Raw genomic sequence first — 16,831 nt, 5'->3', positions numbered from 1 at the left:
AGGTTGCTCCTCTTACTATTCTGGAGATACAGTTAAAACTTTTGCTCCATACAAGAAAATCTTGCAGCTATGTGTTTGTGCACTTCTCGAATTATTTTACCTTTCCGTTTCTGTGCTGAAATATTTGGGGACTTTAGAAGCCCAACAGCCGGGCTTCCCACACGATGCAAAATTAGTTAGTCTAACACCAACCTGTCTGTGGAGGTCACGCGATTCATTCAAATGAGTATATAAATGTGGCAAAGAGGCAAAATCACACCCAAGGCCAGATCTTTTTCTAAGTCTTCCCTTTCCCTGCATGTTTTACCTTACTATAGCTAAAACATATCATTTATCCGGAGGTTAAAAAAAAAAAAGTGAAGAAAAGCAATTTTCTCATAGACATACTCATGGGGTGCGTCGTGGCTGATTGTAATGAGCTGAACTCTTGATAAAATTAAAAAATGTTTTGCAGGTTGGCTGATGTATGATAGTTACTCAGAAGTTAAAAAAACATTAGGTTCTGTGGATTTTTGTTTTTTAATCAGCCAAACAGGACTGTGCACGTTGCCCACGCTGTGACATCAGATGCTCCAGTAGTTCCCGCTCATGCTTTGGCAGTAAGAGCTTCTCATTCGGTGGAAGTTTTACAATCAGTTGGGTGGAACCGACGTTTCAGGATTTGTTCCCACCATGTAACTAGCGCATTCGTCCACTGGATGGTGCATCACTTATTTGTGCAGCCTCCTAAAACAGGCAAACAGCGAACGCTCCTCCGGGCGCCAATGCGCGGAGAAAAAGTGTACGGACAAAGCAGTTCCTTGGACTATTATTCTTTTTTAATGTGATGCATAATGACTGGTAACCTGAATATAGGCTGGAACCAAGAAATTCTCTCCCGGATCGGAGCTTTCTGCAAGTTCAGGCAGGGCTGGATGTTGTGCTACGGATGTGAGTCCAGCCGTGATTTCTGGATGTTGCTCTGAAAACCCAGTCCCACTCTGCAGATCTCTGAGGAGCAGAGGCCATGCATTTTCTTTTTTCATTCTGGCTTTACTTGGTGCTCACACACTGCTGGGAAGACGGGCTGGCTTTGCACGGCAGATGCAGTAAACGCTCTCGGCAGGGCAAAAATCTTCAGAACCAGCTCGGACCTGAGAGCTACGCTCAGATTTTGCAGATCTGTAACCTTGATTTCCAAGGGTGCAGAGCCATTTCTTCCGACAGATGAGAGTCCTATCAGTACCACGTTCGTTTGCCAGGCAGATGGGTTTGCAAGAGGCAGTGCTGTTTAAAATGCTCCCTAAGCGGTGAAAAGTTTAATGGTCAATATTGCAGATGCTTAAGCGCAAATCAGCAAATTTAGGCTAACTGGAAAGTCTTAAATTCAGCTTGCTTTGTCGCTGTATTTTTAGCACTATCGGTTGCAGGTTTCTCATTTCCTCCTAAACTTAAAAATAAATAAATAAATAAATAAATCAGTCAAATGTTTTCCTCTGCAAGATGTGTCAATCACATCTTAGGTAAAGTGGTTTTAATAGACGCAGCGTTGTTTTTGCCATGCTAAAACCATTGCCAGACATGTCGGGACTTAGATTCTGCTGAGAGTCCTGCGTTTTGGAATGGCTTTCCGCCACAAACAGCACCGCCAAGATAAATCGCTCGGCAGAGATAACTTTGAGTCCTCAAACAAATTACCTAAGAAATGGTGAAACATACGCTGCATAAAGCAAATTGTTTCCGCGCTTCCTGTTCTGGTAGGAAGGAATGAGGCTTATTTCTGTTACGGACTCCAGAGAGACAGGCCACAGCATTGAACCGGGGCGTTGTTTAGACTACGGGATTTTTCGAATACTTCCTGTCGCAGAGGCACATATGAAATATTCGTACCCCATTGGTCATGCCCTCCGAAATGCAGACCCTGAAATTCAAATGATTTGTATACGGACTCCAACAATTTGGCAAAAGGCAATACAGTCGCTCCTGGATTGCATTAGCAAAAAAGGAAGAGTTTACAGGAACGTGTCGCTTGTCCTCGGCCCTCACCTCTGAAGCTGCTGATGCTGAGGGCTTAATTATAGGCATGCTTGTAAAGCCCCAAGGATTAATCATCTGCATGGATTTTTTTCCCAGTGAATATTGTTTTATGACAACGTTATATTTAGTTTTTAATTAACAATACAGGCGGTTATTCATAGCCCATTCCCTTGCAGCCTTTCTCTGCACTGAACCACATCTGCTCCCCCGCAGGCACAGAATGATAATTCGGTGACGCAGCTATTTTTTGAGTGTCTTCAGTCCCTCCACGGCCACGAGCCGAAGTAAGAAAAAATCCCTTTGCGCCTCTCTAGCTGTCTGCTTGCTGTACGTGGTTCTCTCTCCGATGAACTGCTTGAATTTAATGGAAGCAATGACCGCATCCTCATTTACAGAAATACATTTGTGAACCGCATTGTCTTAGTCTCTGCTGCTTTCTGCTTTCTAGTTCCTGACCTTCTGCTTTTGATTTGATGTGGTCCATGGCCAATGATAAAGCAGGCTCAGAAAAAGGGAACTGTAAAAATAAGGAAACTTTTTGAGGATAAGGTGAAAGGAACATCTAAGACATGAAAGGCATTTGAAAGACGGATAGAAACATAATCATAGAGTAAATGCGTATCAATATCAGAAAAGACCAGATAAAGGGAAAAAGCAAGCTGGCTTGGCCAAAACAGCAGGGCTAAGGAGGTTGTTAAAAGCAAGTTGCATCTTTTCAAAAGCTGAAGTTACCTTCAAGTGAAGAAAATGGGAAGAGCCATAAACTGCGATTGCTTAAAGGTGAAACACAATAAAGGTGGAACAAAACCAAGAAACAATTGTCACAAGAAATAACAATGAGCAATAAAACCATTTTTCAAGGAGCAGAGAAGTCTGCAGAGCTATCACACAATCAGAACACTCAGAAAAGATAAGGCCATTGAAGAAAGCTGAGATTCAGAGAGGTCCTTTTGTCCCATCTTTTTCCAAAGCAAGATCAGCCAGGCTTAAATCACTCCTGAGAAATTAGGTTTAACTTAGCGTAGGAAGAACTTAGCAGGAAGTTAGCACTTGCTAGCTGCAAACGGAATAAAAATGTAAATATTTCTTTTGCAGCTAGCCAAAAGCCATAAAAAATACAGCTTCTGGGAATGGTACCTGTAGAAGAGGCTAAAGGTGCACCTTCCCATCAAGCTCTCCACTGTGATGTTTTTATGGCTTGGCTAAAAGGGCCTGCCGAGGGCTTTCCCTGCCCATGGAGCTGGCATCTGGAGCATCTGAAGTAGGAACTGAGATCCCAGCCAAGGACCTTGGAGCAACAGCCACAACCTTCAAGGAAGGGCGGCTGATGCTGCAGCCAGCGTGGCTCGCGGTGCCTGGTGCTGCACACCACAAAGCCACTGCTCTCGCACTGCAACAGTTAACCAGGGTCAGTTCGTGCCTCTGTTTCCTAGAAAATCAGCTGGCCCTGTCCAGGCAGCCTGAGAAACGGGTTGACCTTCCCCCTTTGACCTCCTTCATACCGGATGGGTGAAACATATGCTCAGATCAAGTTTCTCCGGGGAAAACAAACACACACCAAAAAATCATCTTCCAAGAGAAAACATGGACAAGCCCCTCACGGAAATGAGCTCAGCCAGCCGCCAAAACCGGGCTTCTGGGAAGCGGCCTCGAGGCGGGGTTTGGCGGCGACGGGAGCGGGCGGAGGCGGACGCAGGGGTGGGCGGCGGTGCTCAGCGCCGAGCACCGCAGCATCGCGCACCGCCGAGCTCCGCGCGGCGCCGAGCACCGCAGCATCGCGCACCGCGCAGCGCCGAGCTCCGCGCGGCGCCGAGCACCGCAGCACCGCGCAGCGCCGAGCACCGCAGCATCGCGCATCGCGCACCGCCGAGCTCCGCGCAGCGCCGAGCACCGCAGCATCGCGCACCGCCGAGCTCCGCGCGGCGCCGAGCACCGCAGCACCGCAGCACCGCGCAGCGCCGAGCACCGCAGCATCGCGCACCGCCGAGCTCCGCGCAGCGCCGAGCACCGCAGCATCGCGCACCGCCGAGCACCGCGCAGCGCCGAGCTCCGCGCGGCGCCGAGCACCGCAGCCCCGCGCAGCGCCGAGCCCCGCAGCCCCGCGCAGCCCGGCGCGATGCTGGCGCTGGCGCTGGCGGCGGCGCTGGCGGCGGCGGCGGCGGCGCTGCTGGGGGCGCGGTGGGCGGCGGCGCCGCTGAAGCGCTGGGCCCTGGGCTGCCTCCTGCTCCTCGGCCACGGCGGCTGGCGGCAGCGGGCGGGCGGCGGCTCCGCGGAGCCCCGGCGGCCGCGCACGCTCCGCTCCGACCCCCACGTGAGTGGCCCCCCCGTGCTACCGGACCCCACTCCCCCAGGGACCCCTCCCCAGGCACCCCCATCCCCATAACCCCGATCCCCCAGACCCCACTACCCTAGGGACCCATCCCCTGCCACCCCTGTCCCCCCCAACCCACAGCCCTCATCCCCCCAGGACCCACAGGCTCGCACTCCCCATCCCCAGGACCCACATTTCGTCCAGGACGGTCTCCCTCCCAGGGCCCCGATCCCCAGGACCCCCGTTCCCCCAGGACCAAATCCTCTGAGTCCTCCTGGACCCACCCTCGCCCCCAGGAGCCCCATCTCCAGGACCCATATTCCCCCGAGACACCCCCCTCCCCCAGATGTGCATCCTCCAAGACCTCCATCCCAGGAGCTATATCCCCCAGGGACTTGCATTCCCTGGGGATCCGCATCCCGTGGGAACCCCCATCCCTGAGACCCTCATCCTGGTGTGCCACACTGCATCCACCCAGAATCCACATCCCGTGGGGACCTGTAGCCCCCCGCAGGGACACACATCTCCAGGGACCCACATCCCAGCACTCCACATCCTTCAAGGACCTGCTTCCTCGTTATCCTGGTGCCTAGCACTCCTTGGGGCTCCCATCCTCAGCACCCCAGCGCCTTGCATCCCGCTGGGGAGACAGGGTGGGGGTGTCACTATGGGTGTCCCTTGCAGGGAGAAGGATTATCTCTAATCAGGCCAGCTGGCTGTGGTGGGAAAAAAAAAAAAGACATGCTATGAGGCACCCAAGGCTTTTATTTCAGCACACTTGGTGAATATAATCTAGTTTTCCGGGAGTACTTGTCTGCTTAATAAATAGTAAACCCATTATCTACAACTTGTACTTTGCCTTTGTTCATACAACAATCTCACTGCCCCTAATAGTGAGGTTTGGGTGGGCTTTGCTATATATTATTTGGTGCATTTGGCAGGAAGCAGAAAGACTGATTGATGGGCTGTGGTTTCCCTCAGTCTTTGTTGCTTCATCAAGACTGAGCTTGTAGATTTTTAGTAGAGATTTTTAGTCCTAAGCCACTTTTTTTTTGTGAAAAATCAACCACTTACTAACATTTCCTATAAACTTCTAGGACTCCTGAAGTCCTCGCTTTTACTGAATGTGTTGGGGCCTCTGTTTCCCCTAAAAAAAAAAAAAAAGAAAAGAAAAAGAAAAATTCCCAGGAACTTCTTGAAGTGTTTTGCCCATCTCAATCAGATTTGAGGGGGGTGAAATGGCTTCATGTTCCAAATCAGACTTCCAGGGTGGTTCGAGTTATAGCCAAGGGATGTGTGGTTTCCCCTCTCCTCGCCAAAGCAGGAGCAGTGAAACACCACTTACAAGAAAGGTCTAAAAAGGACGTAGAAAAACCTTTCAGAAATGATATCTCTGAATTTTTGCTTTGGCAGTCCAGCGGGCTCACTCTGCGCCCAGTAGTCTGTGTGCATTCAGACCGTAGTCATCTCACAGTATTGTTTTGGGGCATTTCACTATGGATAATCTTTCTGAAGCAGAACTTTATCCATGCCCGAACATGGATACATAAGTCTTAATTTCCATATTCCAACTTGTAAAGTTCACTTTGAGTGAGTTCTGCACAATTATGTGAAGATACACACCTGAATTTGCAGCTATGGACTTCTGTGCCTAATAGTTTGAGACTTGAGTTGACTTGAGAGCCAACTGTCCCAACGCCAGCTCTGCTGCTAGTCACAAGAGTACTGTGCTAGGTTTCCTAGGAATCTTTCTTTCACTTTCTCTTTCCTTTTTAATTCTATGTTTCCCACATATGTATGTCCTACATATCTATATCTCTGTTGGCTGGTGGGAATGGTACTAAATACAGAGTGAAGGTAAAATTTGGTTCTAGAGAAGGAGCCTGTGGAAAACAGGAAACTCCTCGCCTTGTCCCCTCCCTTCCTGCCTCCGGCTGGAGCTCAGCTCTGCTTCCTTCTCCCTAGGCACTGGATTCAGTTTACTTCACGGGGTTTGCAGAGACCAACAAGACTTTTGTGATTGCTCGTCTTGCAAGACGTCCCGGTGGCATCTGCGAAATGTGGCTTTTCCTGAGAGTGGCTGGGATAGGAGAGTTTGAAGTAAGTGGCGCACTAGAAGGCGGCTGGGGCTGTGGGGTGACACTCAAGACGGTGCTCAACACCTAGCTTGAATTTATATTATGATCCCAAGCAGAAGTGCTCTGCATCTTCACTGCATTAACAGTAGAACATCAGAGCTCTGAATAAAGACAGTTACAAGCAATGCTTGGTTTCTTCTTCCTTCTTAAAATAATGAATGCATCCTTGGATCCACCATCTCTCTGTAGCTCTCTTCCAGTGATAGTAGCAGCGATCGCTGGAAGCCAAATATGCCGTGAGACCTGTTCTCATCTAAAAAGATTCATTAAACCAAGGAGCAATAGACATGAAGGCAAGAAAAATGTTTCTGAGTACCAGTGAAGAATCTGAGCTTATAGTCTTTGTGTTAACATACAGCATGGGGTTAATAAGTTATGTTGTATCGTTAGGGTTGATTTTTCTTTTTTTTTTTTTTCATTAATGGATGCTATAAAAGTCATTGTGGAATTGTCATTGTGTGAAAGTCATTGTGGGTTTCTTTTCTAAGAGAAAAGAAAGCTTTATGGAGTTATATATTCATCCACTTCATTCTTACTAAAAAAAGAGGAATATTAATAATATGCTTTGCCTGTGGATTTTCTTTTTGTCAATAGGTGACTACATTGTAAAGGAGGAAGAAAGATCTGGCATAAATCTCTTTGCATTCAACTAACTACCTTTACATTAGCAGATTAGTTTGCTAAGTAGCCATGACCACAAAAAAGCAGGAGGCATCCTATTTGTAGAAAGCCAGAAAACAGAAGACTGAGGTGCACTGTTTGGTTTTCTATTCATATTTAGTAGTACAGCAATGTTTCTGTTTGGCTGAGTTATTTAAGAACTGCCAGTCAAGGTCAGGACCTTCTTAGATACTTACTTACAGCAGCAGGTATAAGCTCTCTTTCAGAAAGTTTAGCAAACAAGACTTATTTCCAAAGCGTAGCTGAAGACTCTGGGGAGCTTGTGGCCACTAGAAATTTAGTTCATTTTAGAGTTTCATCAAATTCAATCTAAAAATAACTTTAAACCCCTAGAGCCCTGCATCTGCTTGGCTGGGCTAACCTCTTAAAGGCTGCAGCCTTTCACACAAATAATTCGGCTGTACGATCTGAAACATGTTGTCCAAGAACTCAGGTGTTTTAGATGCAATTTTTCCTCTCTATTCTGTGGTTTCCCTAAAGCTGGTAGAACCTAAGAGCCAACTGAATCAAACGTTCCTCCTCCAACAGGCCGTCGGAGTGGGAATTCACCCTCATTTCCTCCCTACAGCTGCATTAAACAAATGTTTTCCTGAAATGTCTCCGTAGCACCCGCAGCATCCAAATATGATGGTGCGCGATGAATCTGAAGAGCTTTGGCATGGTGGAGGGCTCACCATTGAATACTTAGAGCCCCAGAACCACTGGAAAATAAGCTTCGAGGGACTGCTCAGGTACTGCAGCACTCTGTAGTTTCATTTATCTGTGTTTAAGCTCAGCAGTCTAACTTAGACTTCAGACTATGGCTTTTTGAACCCTACCTGGAAATGCATCTCACCAACGTGAAGCAAAAGCTATAAGGTAACAGTCACAGCTGGTAATTCCTGCAGCCAGTGTGGGGCTGTGATTGTGTTATTATTCTACCTTAGCACATAGCAGCTTCATTCTTCTGCGGTGTCTCCTGTTATATCCACTTCCAAATGTGCAAGATGCTTTTTGCTATTGGTTTAGGAATAATGCAAAATTACGGTGCTTTGTCTTACAGAAAAGGACCCTATCGGCAGCAGTGGAGCAAAGAGGAAGGCGAACTTGTACCAGTTAAATTCTCTCTCCTGTAAGAGCTTTTTCACTTTGTTCTGGGATGTGTAGTAAGTTCCTAGTTAAAGATTTGGTTCATTTGTTGAAGAATGTGTAGATGAAACCAAACTTGTGACATAATCAGGACCTCAGTGTTTGTTATTTAGGAAGTCGTCACAGCTGAGATCGCAGTTTCTGGTATATTTTGGTGGGGGGCAAGCTGCTTTAAAAGTATTTTAGAGCTTCTGTAAGAAAATGCTGTGGTCTCCATATACAGTGGTGCCGCTGTCTGGCCTGTTTCCTACATTTCATCTTTAGGAGTAGAAATAAAGCCCAAGTAACAAACAAATATAGGTTAGGAATGATTCTGGCGTATACTTGTGCAGGAGCTCTGCTCATCTGACTAGGCAAAAGCACACAAGCTTTTGGTAGCTTTTTAGTAGCTTTAGCTAACACACATAAAGACACGTTCTCTGTTCAGAATATATATTTGCAGTTTTACTACATTTATCCACACAGTTACTGCTTTCAAAGGGTCATGTGCACAAAGATACTTTGCACTAAAATGCACAAACGCAGACCTTTCCTCTGCCTCCACTTTCTGCTGTTGTTTCCCTGCAGTGCAAACACTACCTGCTTTATGGTCTCTATTTGTCTCATAAAAAATGATTTGCTGTCCAAGTAGCAGAGTGCTTCTGGTGTGATGCTGCCTATGTACCTCCAAGCAGACTACCCGAGAGAAAGCAGCGCTGCTTTGGCTCACGGCTCTGCCTATCCAACTTCCCTTCCTAAGCAGTCTGTTGACCCTCGCTGTGCTGTTATGCAGGTGTTGTTGCTGTTCTCTGTTTCCTTTTGATTGATTTCTTGAAAACTGGTAACATTTTAAAAAATGACAAAAATCACACGTTTCCAAGCGTGATAAAATGCGATGGTTGCTGTTGTAAGTGTAACAAGTGCATGACTTGGCCTGGTACAAACCGGAAGCTGATAACGGCTTTTATTTTTACCCCTCTTTTGCTAGTTGGGAGAACTTCACGGAAGTCTTTAACTTTAGCGTCGACAGTCACCCCCGCACATTTGTACGTGCTCTTGCCGAGGAACCATGGAACATCGAGTTCTTCCGAAGGGTCAAAAAGTGAGAGACAACATTAAACTCTGCTGGGGGTAAAAGTAATTTTTCTACAGACCTCTTCAGGATCTGTCCTGTGTTGTTACAGGTGATTTTAGAAGATTGAGTTTAATTTAAAGTGAGCAAATAAAGGACAAGGCTCCTTTCAGGTATCTCCTGCGTTAGGTCACCACAACACTCTTGGCGACCTCTAAGGAGGCTCCTGAGCATGAGCGGGGTCTTCCTACCACTGGGGTGGAGGGACATCCCCACTCAAAGGCTGCAGTCTTGGGCTGTAAAACCTTGAGGATTAGGAATATTTCATTTTCAGTCTCTCTTCACTGTTTAGCAACCTGACTTAGGCCTCTTCTACAGTCAGTGGTGTTGGTATGTCTAAGGGAAGGGTTGAATGTGAAGGGAGGGCAAAAGTAGGTGTTTAAACTACTACGAAGGCTTTGGAGAACTGTAAACACAGGGAAAAAAAACGTGTACATCAGATAGTGTGTTGTCTTTGTTGATGTAGAGCAGCAACTGTTGGGTGGTATTTCATTTCTGTGAAACAGAGGGCATTTTCTGTAGTCTCTCAAGGTGGGAACTTGCTGTTGTTTTCTTCCTAGATGTCTTATAAGCATTATGCAGCAATAATTTGGAAATTTAGAAATGTGTTTGATAATCTGTAGACTCTAGTATAACCATGATCCAGATGCTCTGAAATCTTTGCTTCATTTGGGGATTTAAGTCCGTCAAGTTGGCACTGGGGACAGTATGAACAGCAGCCTCGTTGATTTTGCCCGGGTTGATCAACTCTTTCTTTTTTCTTTCCTCCAGACTAAGGGAACATTTTCGTCATGAGCAGTGGGGCCAGTCTGTTGGAGAAATTGAAATAGAAAATCATGAGAAAACAAAACTTTCCCTCAAAGGTGTTCGGAGCCACTCTTACGGTAACAGCGCTAGAAACTGTTCACTCACCTGGCAAACTACATAGTGACACCGTTGCTGTTAGTGATAGGACTGTGGGTTCGTGATGGAGAGCATTTGGTCCGCTCGTGTCTCATGAGCTGCTACAAAGGCACTGATACACTTGTAGCTGTTAAAATGTTTCGTGACATTTCCGTAGTTTGGGCAAGCATATAAACCTGCCGTCAGTCTGACTTGATGAGCTGCTCTCCTTCCCTTTCCGTTAGGCCCTAAACTACTGGAAAAAGGGGAACGATCCATCTTATTCACGTCTATCTTATTTCCTTCTGCTGATAAAAACAGTTCCATTACTGTTGTTTGGGGCAGGTATATGCTTAGCACGTTATCAACTACTAGAGAATTTCTTTAGCCAGAGTTAATGTCTGTTACCATTATTTCCTATTGTCCAGCAATGGTGACCTTCAAATTTGGCGATTTTGTTCTTGTCTTTTGCAGGTATCCGGAACTGGTCTGAGATTTACCGTTATGTCATGATTTTGGCACGCTTTGACGTAGGTATTAACATGCCATTACGCCACTTAACGATGAAATTGCAAGCATGTCTAAACTTGTCAGTCATACTTGAATATCCAGCAATAGTGCACTGAGGGGAACCACGGTGTGCAATCAGAGGTGCTCACTGGTGCCACCAGTAGTGCACATAAATGCTGGAAGCAATTTGCAATAGCGTAGAGCCATGTGAATAGTAGCTGAGAATTTTGTTACATTGGTTGAACCAAAAAATTGTGCTGATTAACTTGAAACCATTTATTTTTGCTTTTTTAGAAAAATTAGATCAGTAGCTTTACAGGACAGATTCTCAGCTGCTGCAGATACTCAGAGCTCAACGGAGTTGATGCAGTGCTGATTCCTGGTAGCCGGGAGTCTGATATTCCCGACAGCATCCTAAGCCCTCATGACAGCAGTCTGCAAATACGCCTGCCTGTACTCAGCTTTAATTCTCTTGCTTTGCTGCGGTGGCTGTGCTGGAGGAGCATCTGCTCTGTGGCTGCTCGTAGCCTGGGGACATCCTGAATCCCGGCCTTACCTGCCAGCACACAACCTGGCAGATGCTTATGAAAAGGCATAAGGAAGTCTAAACTGTTTGTTAAAGGCAGCATTTCAGGAATTAAGGCAGAATAAAAAAGCTTTCCCGGGTATATATGGGTCAACATAAAAACACACCTTGGAAAATCCCACGTACGCCTAAATCCAGGAGCTGCTGTGATTTAACATACGCAGGCTAGCTTTTAATAAGACGGTGCTTGTGCACTGTGGCGTGTATCATCAGATAATAACTTCTCCCCTTTCTTTGTAGTTACTCAGGACTCAGGACTCAGAATGCCTGCTGCTCAGAATGCTATGTCTCCCCCCCTCCCTAATTAAAAGCCATTTGAGTGTTTGTTAAGGAGGAATTAAAGATAATCACTGACTGAAGTTTGGAGTCCTCACACCCTGAGTGTCTTTACATGTATAATGTCACAACGTAGACTTATATTTGCCTCAAAGCAGCTCAAATAAATGGAGCATGAAGGTATTCAGGCTTAAGGGTGGAGGAGTAATGAACAAACGCATGGATTCCAGTTACTTCTTATTTAACATTTTTCCTGTGGGCTGCTCTCAGACATCATGTAATACAGGTTAGAAGACACCTCTAGTCAAAGCAGGGCCAACTTTGATCGGCTTGCTCAGGCCTTTTCTGGCGGTTTTGAACATGACTAGCTGAAGTCTCTGCATTTATTAGTTCCCTTCTCCTCTTACATATGCTTGCTGTGGTCTTTCTATTGTCCTTAATGTCCTTAATTTATATTTAATGTGCCTAGTTTAAATTCTTGGATCCGCATTTACAGCCAGATCTTCATGTAAGATGTATAGAGAAGGTTTCAAAGTATAAATTAATAACAGGTGACATAATCTGAGGTGTACCTAGTGTCCTCTTGAAGTCAGTATACAACCAGTAGTATTCGTCTGCACAAACTAGACTTAGTTCTTTCTCTATTGCTCTCTTACAGGACGGGACTGCTGCACATTTAACAGTTATTAATATGCCAGCAACCGCAACCAAGTAAGTAACCAAGGAAGTCTGCACTGCTGTTTACACACGTCTTAAAGATGAGAGAAGTTGCTCTGCAGGACAACTGTACGTGCATTCTTGCTTAGACCTGCATAGCCCGGTGTCCGTCCACACCGCTCTTTCTCATGCTCTCCACTCCCTCTGCCCAGTTTTCCATTTGCAGTTGGTCACAGGGCCAGCTTTTACTTTCAATTACTGCATTTACGTGCCATTACTATTTGGCTGGTACAGCTGCATGGCTGAGAGTCCATATGATTTAGAGGTACAAACTGGACACTTGCAACTCTTTGAGAATGTGTCTCCCTCCATAGTGGAGGAAGCGGGATAAGACTCAGCCATGTGAGTGTGGCTGCAGCTGAAATCTCAGTGTGGCGCTGTTATATGAGTGCTTCGGGGTTTCTCTGCAGGATGCCCCCCTGTGCAGTGGGAGCATGCTTTGTGATGTATTTTTGCCTTTCCAAACATGCATGTGAGAAGCTGGAAAAAGGCGTTAAAGACCGAAATCAGCAGATTACTGCCGCAGTGCCTCATATCTTAAATCAGAAGATTGCAAAGCGCATTCAGATGGTTGCCAGGCCTAATACCGTGTTTTGGTGGAAAAGCTGAACCCAAAGAGTCCCCCAGGGACACAGCTACTTGGTTGTCTTGCAAACTTCAAGGGAAGTTTCCTTTTCTGTCCTGCCCGTCTTCTGCCCATTTCACAATCCTCCTTCCTGCAAACCTCATCCTCTCCCCTGCATGCATGGCTTCCCCTGCCTGGAGCTCACGGCATCCTGCGTAACCGTTTCTTCTTATTCCTGCTGCCAGCCACGGCTGAAGCCTGTGCTCAACTCTGAGCTCTTCTGGAAGGCCGGAGTGCTGCTCCATCTGAGTGTAGGTTGAACTTTAGCTGTGCTCCGTTTCTCTCCCCTTCAGCCTCACTGTAGGCTACGTCTTTTTCCCCGATGGGAGGAAGGCTGGGATTGAGTGGTCCAATGCCTTGCTGGCCCAGATGGCTGATAACGGGGTTATCGAAGATGAATACAGAGTCTGTTTTACCGCCGGTAAGTTGAAGGTAGCCTGTGTACGTCTGCCTTCAGCTTTTCGGCATGCAGCTGCTTTCTACAGACTGGGGGAAAGACTGTTCAGTGAAACTAAGAAAGGCATGATCATGCGTTTTGTCATGAGTATGAGCAGTACTTCCAAACTGTGATTTTGTTGGTATTTATTTCACTTGACTGTATCTTATATCCCAGCTATTACGTTCTTCCACCTTTATGTTGTTTCTTTCTTCTCCATCCTCCCATGTGACTCTTAGGCTAAATGCATCTTCTCCTCCTGTGCTTAATTTCAGTCATATGTGTCTATCATCAGGGAAACTATTTGTGCGAATAAGTACAAGGGCATGCGCTGTTCGTTGCAGGATCTGGCCATAGGCAGCTGTATCGGAGGGAGGGTTACGGTTTTGTTTTGTGGTGCCTCTTGCTTTTAATCCAGATGAATGGTGTGATTTTCACTTTTAGGGGGTCAAAATGTATGTTAGGAGTTAGAGTGAGCTGCTTTGAAAACACTGGTTGATCAAAGATTGTATTTCGTTTACAAAGCAGTCAGGAAAACTAGTACTCTTTAGAAAAGTTTAAGGGAGCCATATGTAAAAACAGTAGATCTAGTGCATTTGGGGGACTGAATACTGCTGGAAGTCAGAGACATTCTTCCCTTTTTTTCTCTTAACGAAGGTGGCAAGTGCTTTGATGTTTCTGCCACGCTTGATAAGCAAGCTTGCCCTGTGGTGTACAACGGCCTTACCGGGAGCGGAGTGTTTCACGAGTGCATTGCGGATTTCCAGCTCAACGGGTTAACACCGGGCTGGGGCTTGGTGGAGTTTTACTACAGGTAAAATAATGGCAGGCAAAAAGAGGTGAATAAGCTCCCCAGGTATTAGAAATATAAACGCACAGGTTGTCAGCTTTTATTTGAGTTAAAGAAATATTATTCATTTTGTGTTTAAAGTGTTAATTAGATTAACAAATATAGTATATTATTAGAAAAAGAATGGTTGTGCAAGAAGCACTTTGTACACACAAACCAGCCATGGCATCTTGTTCAGTTGTTTTTTATTTTTGGACTCTCTTTATAGGTTTGGGAGTTGGTGGACAGTCCATTTTGGAGAATGTCTTATTTAGGCAATGTAGTCGCATTATGTAAAGAATGAGTCCTCTGTCACCAACAACAGACGAGCCGCTTTTGGCGTGAAATTTGCTCACACAAATATTTGTCAGACTAGAGTGCAGAACAGATAAATATTGAGCAAATCAATATGGGAATGCCTCTTCTAGGGGAAAGGATTTTAGTGACAAAATATGTGCTTCTCGGTGAATTGCTAATTCTCCTGTCATATGATTATCACAGCCTTTTACTGGAGCCTTTTCTATTTTGAGTCTTTTCTGGAAAAAAAAGGCAAATATGGATGTGTACATACAGTTTGCTTTTTAAAATAAACATGGGTTCTGGGCTGTCAGAGGAGATGCCATAGAGAACTCTCGGGAGATTGAATGTTCAGCTTTTTCTGAAAATCAGACCCTTCTAAAGCACATAAAATAGGCCACTAAACTCCAAAATGCACACCGGCTGAACGTGAAACCCTTGGTCTGTGGCTGTTGGCCAGGCGTCTGGTTCGTCGCCTTCGCCGCATTGCGGGGAAACCTACCGGCTCAGCCGTCCCGCCGGGAGAGTTTCCTTCAGCTAAACCACAAACAGGTGTCCACAAGTCCGGACAGTCCTGGAAATCTCTACATCCACCCCAGGCAGGCTTAATTTGGTAATGTCAACAAAATTCCCACAGGCTCCTCTCTCATATCTACTTCCACATCAAAACCATGATGGAAATTGGAGGGTGGGTGCCTGGTCCCCACCTTGCTGCGGGATGCTAACTTGTCGTCCGTCTGTCCTTGCAGAGATGAAGTCGCCCGGCTGGTTCCTCACTCGCCTCTGGGCGCGGGAGCCGAATGAGCCACTGCATCCGTGGGGGATGTTCGGGAAGAGCCCACTTCTCGCAGCAGCACATTTAGCGGGTAGCAGGACTTGCTTTTCTGATGGCTTTGGGAATTCAGGCACATGGTCGAGCTTATCCCAGCACTGTTAGCAGGCAGCAGCTTTCCGACTATTTTATTCCCCTCAAAAAACACAGTTTGGACGTTGTCACAGCATGTTGCGGAGGCCAGGAGGCTAAACGGATTTGGAAAGAAATTAGATAAATTTTTAGATGTGCGGCTCTTAGTGGCTGCTAACTGTACTTGTCTGGAGGCAATTTAAAGGCAATCTCTGAACAGCTGATGGCAGGAAGAGTGCACGAGAAGGGATCACTCTCCACTGTCTTCTTCTGGCACTTTTCCTAAAGTATCAACTGCTCCCCACAGTGAAGACCAGGAAGCTGGACTACATGGATCTCTGACCCAATTTGGTAGTTCCTTGCTTCTTTCAGGTTTGTTTTTGAAATAAAAGTTCTATCTTTCTGAACTCTCCAGTAGTTACAGTCATTGAAAAATGGGCATAATCTCTTATGAGAGAAGTTGAGCTAGGAGAAGTAAGAGAAAGTGCATCTGAATGAGGTGTCCTCTAAGAATAGCATTAACCCTGAGGCCAGCAAAGTAAGTGACACAAGCACTTTTTCCTCTTGACTGCAGAGAAGCCAGGGTCCGGTAGTCCGAGTTTGAAGATGATCTGAATTTCTGCTCATTCACTTGAAATCAGATGCCATACTCATCACATGGTCCCTCTTAGTCCCTGGTAGTAGCTGGCCCAAGGTAACTTCAGTCGATTCTGCTTAGGTTGCCACCAAAGGAGAAATGCCACTTCTGAGAAAGTTCCTGCAACTTATTACTATAGCAATGCTATATGCAAAAGACTACATATCTATCTAGCGCTAGAATACAGAAATACTGATCCTGCTGGTATGCGAGCTGGAGCATCGGATGGAGCAGAGTAATTTCTTCCCAGAGAGCTGTGAAGGAGTTCACTGGTATGATGTAAGAGGCGGGTATGATGTCAGAGGTGGGTATGAGGTAGCAGGCTGGTGTCATCAGCAGTCTGCTCTCGACCTGTGCACGAGGACAGAGAGGTGATTTTCCCCCCTTTGTGTTGCCGGGCGCTTTGATTTCCTTCCATTTCTTTCTCACCAGTCGCCTGCCACTGAGCAATACCCAAAGCTGTCGCCTTAGCATTTGCTCCAAAGGTGTCGCAGCAGCCAGTTGTGTCAAATCAGTGAAATAAATTGTCGTTTTCTAATTACTAACATTGTGCCTGTTGTTCTGTTTATGAATCACAATAGCTTTTCCCTGGGGATGGATGCGTGTTACTTGACAGAGACCTGACCTGGGGGTGGAAAGCTGACACCGGGAACGCCGCAAGCCCAAGCTCCTCGTTCAGCGGCTCTCAGGACAGGCGTTAAACCAAGTGACCCTCCGTTGTCTCTAACGCAGCAGAGATGCTTGGAG

General features: G+C 46.2%; 1 protein-coding gene across 1 annotated transcript; it reads left to right on the top strand.

Annotated features, from left to right (window-relative positions):
- The first annotated feature begins 4,132 nt into the window (after positions 1–4,132).
- LOC104149321 (uncharacterized) lies at positions 4,133–16,631 on the top strand. Its single transcript, XM_068956339.1, has 11 exons — positions 4,133–4,327; positions 6,293–6,427; positions 7,753–7,877; positions 8,189–8,257; positions 9,242–9,355; positions 10,157–10,269; positions 10,742–10,797; positions 12,298–12,350; positions 13,275–13,402; positions 14,075–14,231; positions 15,293–16,631. Exons 1-11 carry the CDS (start codon positions 4,133–4,135, stop codon positions 15,345–15,347), a joined length of 1,200 nt encoding a protein of 399 aa, XP_068812440.1. The 3' UTR covers positions 15,348–16,631.
- The last annotated feature ends 200 nt before the right edge of the window (positions 16,632–16,831 follow it).

Source organism: Struthio camelus, chromosome 10, assembly GCF_040807025.1.
Source record: "Struthio camelus isolate bStrCam1 chromosome 10, bStrCam1.hap1, whole genome shotgun sequence".
NCBI lineage: Eukaryota > Metazoa > Chordata > Aves > Struthioniformes > Struthionidae > Struthio > Struthio camelus.
The sequence above is the reverse complement of the archived record's forward strand: the minus strand, read 5'-3'. Positions and strand labels throughout refer to the sequence as shown.